We start from the raw sequence: 11680 nt of genomic DNA on the forward strand, positions 1-11680 counted from the left end.
TTTCCACATTTCTGAGGTTACAATCGCAAGTGCAAGTTTATTGTGTAACGAATCTTGAAAATCTGCTTTTCTCCATGAGTTGTTCGGATTTAGTGTCAATAAAGTGCTGTGGTAAGAAGCATTGTCCAATACGATAACACTTGGTTCTTCTAAATTTACTAATAATTGTTTTTCAAAGCAATGTAAAAAGTTTTCACGATTCATTTCTCCGTGGTAATCGCCAGTACTTTTAGATGCAAATACAAGATCTGCGATATCAAAGCTTCGTTTTGTTTAAAAGCTTGGGAAATTCTGCTGACCGTAGAAATGTTTAAATGTAATGCTGCCACAACGCGCTGAAGGTAATCACAATTAGTAGAAGTAGTCAGAAGTAATTGAAACCATTCTTACCTATCGAACTGTACTAATGGTAATAAGGAACCCCCATTATCTCGTTACTGTTCAAAATATTGAATTAAAGAGTCAAGGAGTTCCTTCACTTTACTGGTCAAATGTTTCGGCATTGTGGCGAGTACAAATGCAAATAACGGTAGAATGTACACAAACAGCAATTTTGTTCTGAACAGAACACATTTTTTTGCACTAAGAGTGAAGATCAATAATAACAACAACCACAAGAATAACCGAAAACTTTCACACGCAAAAACCGAACAAAAGTGTCAAATGTCAACAAATATTACAAATAACGTTTGGCAACATTGTAAAAAAAAATTCCGAATCTGCCAACTTATTCTCCCAAAAAGTAACTAAATAATAATGAATATAAATCCGTCAAATCTTGATTTAAATTGGCATGCCATTTACTTCTGTTGATGACGTGCAACGCTATTTATAGCGAAAACCCTATATATTCTGAACGTCTTTTTAAATCGTGCATTTGAATTAAGAATGACAGATGTCATTAGAATGCACAATTATTTGTTTCACTTTATCTACCCATCGGTTAAAGAACGGTTTAGCTACTCATTCAAACCTATTAATATGTGAATATAACATGTGCTATCAAATAATAATACAAATTCGTCCAAACCGGAGTAAACACATCTGCAACCGCAACTGTTTTTGGATATTTTAGCTTTACCCATCTTTCAAAATAAGTCAATTAATCGATTTGAAACGAATCTACTAGTTTCCCGACGTACCTAGCGAGAACTCCTATGCGGACCTCTGTAACTCAGTTGATCTTAGGTTAGTAGCTCTAACGCTAACCTTTGTTACAAGGGTCCTGGGTACGAATACGAAGTATGGCAAATCTTAGTACAATCAAATTAGCATCGAACCTTGAACACCAAAAATAAAAAGGTCTGATTTCTGAAAGTTGTTCATCACCCTTAGCTCTAAATGTGGTAAAAAGTCTTCTCCGAAATAGCGTCGGGTTTAGGAGGGGGAGAGCGGGAAAGTTGTAAAATTAGCTCATTTTTAAGTTTTTTGTAAATATCTCCGACACCGTTCCTTTTATACCAAAATGTGTAAAATACTTTTTTAAAGGAAGTTTAATTTTACACAATATTGATTATTATATGCATTTCTTTGCTCCTCCTAATAGTTTAGGAGCTGTAGAGTAAACAAGAGTTTCGTAAGGTAAGGTGGGGTAAGTGTGAAGCAAAATTTTAATAGTTCAGATAAATATAATATCTCTACAAAAACTATTTCAGTTCTAATTTTGACTCCATACCAGGGGTAGGTGTAGACTGCATATATCTGAACTATGGTATCATAAACTACCAACAGTTGGTTTTGGAAGTGTCATTACAATGTCTTCCCTCGGAATATTTGAGCAATTTTCTCGAGTGGAGCGGAAGTTTTAAAATTGTTACATTATTTTGAATTGCACACCTTACAAGGCCTTCATCTACATGTGAAACATGTCAATCATATATCAATAAAACGGGTCTCGCTTCACCAATATGCGAAAGAAACGTTTTCTTGAAATACCGCAGAAAAATATCGGACTCCACCTACCCGTTTGAAGTAGCGGCATAGGTCGGACCTGGAAAACCATCGCCGTCAGGCGCAACCAATTCGTCCCAAATATGCTTACCCTTAAATATGATTAAAGGGGGCGCTTTACCACCTGCTGCATTAACAGTCATCAAAACTGTTGTGTTTTCTCTTCCAACTCCCCCTGTTGTTCTAGATGATGCTACTCCTTTTTTCCCGACCACTTTAGTCTTGGATGGATCTAGACAGAAACCCAATTGATCCAGGTTCCAAATTTGATGTGGTTTATCATTCAGATCCAAGTCACGTAGAGTTTTTTTAAGTAACTCAAAATATTGATTAATTATTATAAATGGATCCATGCATTTTTTGCGAACATATTCTATGGATTGTGTTTTTTTTTTATTGACAAATTGTGTCTTTTACAGAACCCCAAGAACCAATCTTCTTGAGGCATTCCATTTTTAAATGGAATTTTGAGTTTATTTATGGTCACGAAATCTCCTACAATCTTCAATACTTCAGCTCTACTTAATCCCCATCCCCACTTTTCTAAAGTTTTTAGGCCTTCAGATAATTTTACTTCAAGTTCGTAAGGGATAGTTGGACTTCTGCCCATGGTCGTGCTTTTTTGACCACGAATACCTTTTCTATGGGCAATGAGTGTCGAGAGAGGAATTTTGGACTTTTTACTCGCAGCATAGTTAGATAGTAGACCATTTTCTACTTCAGAAATTGCATATAATTTCAGAAGTACATTCCCTTTAAGTAATAATGCATTCACTACCAAAAACTTTTGATAAATTTAAATAATTTCACATTTTTCCAGTTTTCGACATAGTACACTCTTGTTTCTACCATAGCTTCTAAACTGTTAGGCGCAGTAAAGAAATGCGTATCACCAATTTTATGTAAAATTAAATTTCCTTTAAAAAAGTATTTTACACATTTTGGTATAAAAGGAACGGTTTCGGATATATTTACAAAAAACGTAAAAATGAGCTAATTTTACAACTTTCCCTCTCTCCCCCTCCTACGCCCGACGCTATTTTGCAGAAGACTTTTGACCACATTTAGAGCTAAGGGTGATGAACAACTTTCAGCAATCAGACCTTTTTATTTTTGAAGTTCAAGGTTTGGCCATTTTTTCGTCTAATTTTACTGTACTATCTGTTTGAGATTGTATAGTGGGTCGAGTGGGGATTGTGGTAATTAAATTAATTTAAAAAAATAAAGATTCTGCTTTCACATTGTCTCTAGAATTTAATAAGGGTAGCAAGCATGTAGATTTCTCGTCATTTACGCTACCCCGAAATAAAACCATCCTATTTTGCATAAGTGTTGAAACCCAACGTACCGACTAACCGTTCTATAATTACCGTCGCGTTATCGACTTTTACATGGATAGAGAGCTTTTAAAAAAACCTTAAGAAAAAGAAACTGATGCATCTCTGTCTCTGTGATCAGTTGACATGCCCCTCCATCGAGATTTTTACTGATTGTTTTCTTCGTAGTTATAATCGCCATATAGATTATGAGACATGTCGTAACTCTTGTTCCGTGAATTCTTATTGGGGATTTTCTGGTGGAACTATGACAACTAAACTACCAACTTCGAATCAATTTAATTTGGCGACTCGTTAGAAAAGAAAGTTTCCTGGAGTTCGATCTTCTTTATTATTTTTGTAATTCATAATTATGTGGTAGATATTGTAACGGGAATTATAATTTCGGGTTCGATTTAATATCAATATTTATTAAACCAAAACTAAAACACTATATAAAATCCCGTACAATTTATATCGATCATTCATATCCAGAGACCTTTTGTTATAATAGACCGCGCGTAACGTAGATTTTACTTATAAACGCCTGTTGTCAAGATAGGAATAGGCGAACCAACTGTTCATCGCGGGGCGGACTATACGTTCTGCAGCTTGCCTGCCATGTTTATTCTAAATTTTAGTAGCAAAAAAAGATAACATATACCTGTTAAACTGTTTTAATCGAATTTATTGGTATTTTTATTTGAACTAAATGTATATAACTGCCTTACTCTAAGTCTAATTTGATTTAATAGGTGTATTTTGGGTGGTGAACACGTATGGGAAAATATACTCTTAAAACTAAAGATGTAAGTAGTAAGATATGATTATTTAGCGGATTTTGATTCAATATATGCCTATCCATAAACCCAAATGGGCTGTAACTGTTATTTATTTTTCTTAGACTGCTGATAACCATTTTGTTTACAACGCGGTGTGGTGTGGATTGAATGAAAAACCTGAACACATTTTCAGCAATTTAGCAAATTTTTAATGCATCGCTTGATTGATACGTGCAACATCCTCCACAATTTTTTCTAGTTAAAAGCTTTGAATAACTCTCTGATGCGAATATAGCATCTGCACATATGGAACATTTAACAGAGTTAGCTATTTTTCTTGTAACAAAACCTGAAATATACTTACTACCAGTAAGTACTTAGTTACGTCTATACCTAATAGGCAAATAGGTATTTCCGTTGTCTTGCTGGTAAAAGATGTCTAATAATAGTTCTACGTTATTTTAAACGGGATATTAAGTGAATGGGAAAGTCGAAAACGCTCGGTATTGCATTATTGTTTAACACCTTCGTCGGTACCTTTCTAAAATCGGCTTCATTCCCCGCAAATGCACTATGGCGGGAGTAAATTTTTCTTTTCGAATGGCTCTGATCCATTGACCCTTTAAATTTTTATCGTTTGGAAATCTGCATATTATTTAAAATTTTATCTACAAAGTACATGTTGATACGCACGAGTTAACCTAAGTTTATTGGTTTATTCTCAACAGAAATTTATCTGTTTACTAATTCGAGCTAATCACGAGAATGATTAATGAACGGAACATCTAAAATAAACCAGCCTTACTTCATATGATTTGCCACATCATATCTGCGCTTTTTGCCCCGCCGTGTATTGCTGTTGCTTGCATTACTGTGTCGACAACAACTATAGACTACGCTTAAGCCCGCAGTCTAGTTATAGGCAAGTCTTTCTTGTTTTGCATAGTATGTCAGACGGCGACTCAAAATATTCACTGTCTTAAAGTGCGTCACCTGGCTGATATTTTGCTAATTCCGATTCTTGACATGCAGCGACTGAATATCGGTTTCGTGCTCATCTTTTGCTAAGCCGTTGCAAATGTGTTACCTCTCGGAGACCATCGATGCCGTATGCCGATGCCGACACCGTTGGCGTTTGGTCTTGAACGAAACTTTTAATTTTGTACTCATATACGAAAACATAAACATTTCCAATGTTAAAATGGAACAGAAAACTTGCTGCTTACTTTAACTGTTTTCTAATAATTATTTCTTTGTTACAGGTATGGTATTATCCTTGATGCCAGATTCCTTTCTTCAACCTTCGCTTAATTGGCAAGTAATTTATACAGAACTGATAGAATTGTACGATACCTAATGATTGCGTTTCAATGACAACACTGATATTCTCTAAACTGTATCCAAATCGAAAGCTTTATCAATGAAAAACAATCTAAAAGTGCGTACAGTATCAAATAATGGATTTTTTCAGTCGTTGGCCTGATTTTATAATTAGGTTCCACCTCGGGTTCCACATATAAAATCATAATGAAACTTGTTCATTAAAGATTGCGTTTCTGTTTAATTTATTGCGGGTATGTGTGTTATTAAGGGTTTGGTTAAAATTTCATCAAAAGTATTTCGTGACGTACATCATAACATTAGGTCCAGTTAACATTTATGGCGTACTGAAGTGGCTGCTCGATTATGACACTGAAGGTTCATGGTTCGAATCCGGATTTTACCCCGATTTTTTAAGTGTAATGTATAGTGGGTTGTGTTGGAAGAACAGCTTTGGGAGAAATCCCGCCCACTTAAAAAAGTGAGATAAAAGAATGATGACTGTTGGAATAATTAAATTAGCTAGCTATGACTATTATCGTATAAAATTAAAATGGATACATTTGATACAAAAATGGAAACGGTGAAAGGCGAAGACAACAGAAGACGGAAGGGACAAACCTTCAATGATAAAGAGAGATACATAAAAGAGAACGTGCAAAGGAAATTAAGGCTTCTAAGGCTGTGGGTATGCTTATTAGGTAATGGTAGTGTCTGGAACCCTTTGGTTGAGTCAACCCCCCTCGCTGGTATCAGACACCTACAAAGTGTTAAAATGTCATGTGCCCGATTCACTTAGTGCCATCAGAATCTTTTAGACAAAACCACCCTGAATTTCATGTAACTTCACAGATCGCTACTTTTGGATGTTAGTCTACAAATCTTCCTCGCGGCATCCTAGTCGGAACCATTAGAATCTTGTAATGTGCAACTGTGTTTTTTTATGCCACACTGCTTTTATTGGTGTCAATGCACTCTACTTGTTTTATAGGTGTCTTCATCCTCCCATTCAGTATGGTGGATAATGACACCTACATCTGAATCTGAATTTTATTCATGTTACTTGAGTATAACTATTAAAAACTGTCTGACTACAACTGAGGACACACCTTTTACTAGTTAGTTTAAGACGTGATTTGTTATATTCTAACGAAGAAAAATATACAAAAATTACGATTTATAATTTGCCGTAAGTAAATTGGTATTTTATACATCTTTGATATCTGCTACCTGCCAAAGCCACGATGACCCAAAGTACATAGTACTCCCATCGTACCTACCTATGTTGCAAGCTCTTGCTCTATTATCAATTCGTCCCAAACTATAGGATCTGTCGCCTAAATTATTTTATGACGTTGACACCGTCAGCTATCACACACTTGCGGGTGAACAAACTCGCGGATCACTTACTCCAGCCGAACGACTTATCTGTATCTCACATTCCATGATAAGCATAACGGCGTCCTTCAAAAATACATGATAAATTGACACATTAACAATACAATATGAGTTGTTTACAATATACACCCACTCCTCTAAATTAGGAATAAAAAAGTAATATGCTTTGAATCGAAAAAAACCGTTACACTTTGCTATCAGAACATCTACAGGCAAGCATGCACAATCAGGACGTTTTAGGCACCACACTCTTTTTGGAGCTCTCGTAGCCTAAGAGGCATCGTTAAATCCATACCACCTGTCTCGGGGCACTCGAGCTTTTAAACTTTACATGCGAGTTTGTTTCCTGTATTGGAAAAATTTACTGATGTCTTAGCTTCATGTCTTTTATGATTTGATTCAAAGTTCCGTTTAAAATAGAACACAGTAATTGTTCAAACGCAAACGTGACGTCTTTAACCGCAAGCACTTAACGGTATGGGAATCGGCAGAAGTTTAAGCTTTGATATCTTAAAAGAAAACTTTCAGGATACGTCTATTTTCCTTCTAAAAAAAGCAAAGTTAAAAAAAGAGATTCGGTAAATGGTCTTTAATTGTCTACTTGCTCACAGCCCGAGACGTTTGTAGCATCGCCTTCTATAGTAAAACTAATGGTATTTCGTTTTCTAACATTAAAGCACCAATAATCTTTAGTAGCATATCTTTGCGACACAATATACGTTATCCTCCCTGACGAGCTCAATAACAGTTTCGTAAATCCCCAAAAGTTAGAGAGAACTCGTACTGTTTTACGATAATGGAATTGAAAGGATGCGCTTACAATTATTTTTAACAATTTTAATTCGGAGAAAGTCCTCTTTAGGAAGTGAAATACTGTGAGATATTATGCAAGATCGTGTCGAAATATCAAAGCTACAAACGTATCTATTAGGTACTTTTGTATAGAAAAATTAGCTGTTTTGAGCGGTAGTAAAATTAAGGATGAGTTGGCTAAAATGGGAAATTTTCCATTTCATTTTTCGTTAAAAACGAGATTAAAAACTTTTTAAAGGTATTAATAATGAGCGCAAAAGATGATTTTCATTATCACGAAATTAGGGTATCATACAAAACTTGGTGTGAGATGAAAAAAGTTTTAAAAAATTCCAATTAAGAATTAAATTTCGGAAAATAAGACGTTCCATAGAAGCGCAACAAGGATACACATCATGACAGAATGCCGATAACTTTTGGGATTCAAACACGCCGTTTCGAGTACATTAGATGAAGATCCGAAGGTTTGGACGGACGTAAACTTTCGAAATTAATGAATCCGTTCTTTCGTCTCAATTCTTTCTTTTACATGTGGCTTGTTTCTCCTTGAACATTCGCGATGATAAATTGTTTCGGGATTTTAGTACAAAACCTTTTACATTTATTGAATTTCGGGAATGCTGTCTGTTTAGCAGCCAGGCATCCATCAAACTACGCCTAGGAAATGGAAACTGATGGGATACTCATGCGTGTCAGAAAATTTGAGTTATGTATTCATTCGATTACTATATTGTTCTTAGCTCAGCTCTGTAGTTTTCGTGATTTTAAAATCGAATTCCGTTGCGAGAGGTTACATCAAACTACTTAGTTTAATACTAGATTGACAAGGAATCGTTATTTTTTCACTGTTTTCACGTTTTCGCGCACGATGCTAGGAGCAACTTTACTATTAATTGACCGTAAAAATCTAGTACTTCGCGCTTCGAAATTTTTCAGAAAATGGCAGGTTTTTTTGACAATTGTAGAAATAGTTATTTACATAAAAGTCTGGAAAATGATACATTACTGGCGAGGAAATATTGAAATGCGAGGCGAGGCCGAGTACTTTAATTTCCGAGTTAAGTAATGTCATTTTACTGACGAGTTTTGTATTAAATTTTACCCGAAATCGTATTTTAATATAAAATTTCAATTGTTAATTAGAACTTTTGATTAATGTCAATCAGTCAGTGATGACAGGAATTATTATAGACATTTGGAAATGTAACAAAGGCGACTGGTAAAGTGACCGATGCGGTCAGCAAAGTGACAAGCGGCAGGAAACGTAGTCTGCTCTGCCTCTGTCATGGAAAGTAAAATTTCCTGACAGAAAGTAGGCATGAAATTGAAGGTTTCAGGGCGATTTTGGGTAAAAGGTATTATATACGTGATACATTAAAATTAAAATATTACCTGATGCATTTGCAACCCTCTTTTGTTATCGTTTTTACGCACTAATTGGTTTTTATTGTACCTCTTTGTCACATATTTCGCTTCGCTAGCTTCACAGTACGAGCCTACAATCGAACGGTCGCGTAATTTAACCATCGGTATACACTCAAAATATTGCGTGGCAAAAATTTGGGTAATATTCTAGGGAACAGTTTGGCGCATAATGAATTTGCTGCTAAGCACAAAATTACGCCATATTTGACAGTTGTGTAAACGTTTTGATTAAGAGTAATTGTCACAGGCACTGAACAGTTTAATAGAGCGCGAAGGAAAGTATTTGTGCCAAATGGGGTAGACAGACAGAAAGGTCAGACACAATAATTGAACACCTTACAGATGTAAGATTGTAAAATGGTTTGTAAATTACATATCGGTTGGAAATGTGAGGTTGGAGTTCATTCATAATTCCTTGTACGTAAAAGGAAAAGGTTGGATAAAATTATATTTGCAAGGTTAGAATAATATTTATTTAGGATGTAACGCCTAATGTTATCTTTGAATTTTCAGTTATTCGTGTTTTAACTCAATACTTGCGTAATTAACTTACTTTTGTGGCAATCCGAGGACCACAAAAAAGGTAGCAGTTCGAACGTGAATGAATTTAACTTGATGGAATGTGTAATATTTTTGAATAAATTGTTAAAATTAGTTTGTAATTATAAAACGACGCTAATAATTCGGTTTCGGTGTGTGACATTGAACTTGTTTAAGCTTGTGGTACACTTAAAATAACGTATATTGAGGGAGACTTTTTAAAGCTAATTGAAAGCAGACGATAGATGTTATGTAAACAACCGCATGTAGACATTTTGTTTGAGCTTGGCACCTATAAGAATAATGGACCGCCCTGTATGTGGAATATCAACCTTTTTATAGTGTTTAAGTTATTAATTGCCTTATACCTAGGTTGTTTATTTTGATTTATTTATTTAATTGTAAAATGTGAAATTACGTGTTAAAAAAGATAGGAATATCTGGACTTAAAATAAAAAAATATAAAACAAAATTGTGACTCAAATAAATAATAAAGGCAAACTGTTTGCGTTGGTTTTTTTTTTAGGCAAAAAATAATCTAGGGGAGGAAAATGGGATGGGGGCTAGGTTGTAACAATCAACGATTGAAAATATATAATTACCAGACTGCTTAATGTACTTTAGCTGGTTGTTGCGATATCTCACATTACAAAATGGCAGTAATTATAATGGTTAATATCATGGTTGTATTCCTTTTTTTATATGGGGGATGATTGGGGACGGAACAAGAGGGGAAATACAAACAATTTGTTTAATAACAGTACCAATACTTGCTGTTTACATTGCTGGGTCCTCAGGTGATGTTAAGGGTAGCGTTATAGCGTAGGGGACGTAGAGAACAAGGAGAAAATAGAATGAAGAAGAGTAAAGGAACGAAACTTAAGCGGTAGGGGACGTACAGAATAGAAAAAGGAACAATTAAATAGGGAAACTGAGACGATGGGTAAACGGCGTCTTCTTATCTTCGGAGCCGGCTGATGGTGGTCGTCCAGGGACTGCTTACGTTGAAGATTGTAGGAGACACCAGTACAGTAAATAAAAAAAGAAGGCCAATGTGTTGGATGCCTTAAAGAAGAGTCATCCGGTGTGCGACGAACTACTGGAATTTAATGACAATTAGAAACGGAAGCGCACACTCTAGGATTGTAATAATAATCGTGGAACAATTAAACTGCGTGAATTGAGAATACCGTTAAATCCTCAAAATATGGGCGGCTCGCAATAATAACACTTTCGAAGGCGACAAAACAAAATAAAACTAAAACAGAAAAAGGAACGTAACATCCTCACTATTGTACTTAACTTATGTAGGTGAATGCGTCCTAATTACTGCGGAATCCTCAATTAAGGATCCAATCTTCAGAGATTACTGTATATTGATGATGGAATTCCATGCGTTCTAACTAACGCTTTCAACTGTTTGAGTAACTGGATATGGTTCTTGACAGAAAGAAAATGAAAATCGACACGCACTGCGCGGTAAAATTGCGTTGTTAAATTCCAACAATAAAAGTTACGAGGACTTTCGATAAGTAAATATACCGTGAACAATAATAATGCTTTGTAATGGATAAAATTAATCGTAACACTTCCTCGGTTTTGAGGTAGATATGCTGGCTCCAATTCAGTTTTTTGTCAAGTGTACTTCCTAGATATTCCACCGACTGAAAATTGAAGGTGTTTTTGGAATAGCACAGGAGTTCGAAGACCCTCTACCGCTCTTTTTCGGAAACGAGCTAGCTCCTTTTTTTCTGGTTGATGGACAAGGAGTGTTCCGTACACCATTCTTCGGTTATTCTAAGAGTGAGCTGATGCATCATCAGTCTGCACAGAGTAGCCTCAAATTTGTCCGTTATTAGTATGAGTATATCATCCGCATACTCCAGCGTATAAGTAACCACTGCCATTGCTTCGACAGAGGAGGCTTTTTACAATTCAGTTAAGTAATGGCAATAGCACCCCACCTAGGGGCATCCTCCTATTACTTTGCGCCTTATTATTTCGTTGGCAACGCTGATAGATTCACTTTCTTTAAGCTGTGGTGACGTAAAGCCATTTCTAGTGTTTCGAAGGTTGTTTTGTCAAACGAAAACTTTTGTGAACCTTTTGTTACACTTTTATTTAGGCGGGATGTAG

The 11680-nt window shown here is 35.6% G+C and overlaps 1 protein-coding gene across 1 annotated transcript in view; it reads right to left on the minus strand.

Annotated features, from left to right (window-relative positions):
• LOC116162893 (zinc finger protein 572-like) overlaps positions 1–11451 on the minus strand; it is a 34546-nt gene extending 23095 nt beyond the window's left edge. Inside the window, exons 1-2 of the mRNA XM_031476656.1 lie at positions 11325–11451; positions 8972–9075 (exon numbers count right to left, since the gene is read on the minus strand). Coding sequence (XP_031332516.1) covers positions 8972–9075; positions 11325–11451 — 231 coding nt within the window. The remainder of the gene's footprint in view (positions 1–8971; positions 9076–11324) is intronic.
• Between the last annotated feature and the right edge of the window lie 229 nt (positions 11452–11680).

The sequence above is a fragment of the Photinus pyralis genome, unplaced genomic scaffold (assembly GCF_008802855.1).
Source record: "Photinus pyralis isolate 1611_PpyrPB1 unplaced genomic scaffold, Ppyr1.3 Ppyr1.4_LG1, whole genome shotgun sequence".
In the NCBI taxonomy this organism is placed as follows: Eukaryota; Metazoa; Arthropoda; class Insecta; order Coleoptera; family Lampyridae; genus Photinus; species Photinus pyralis.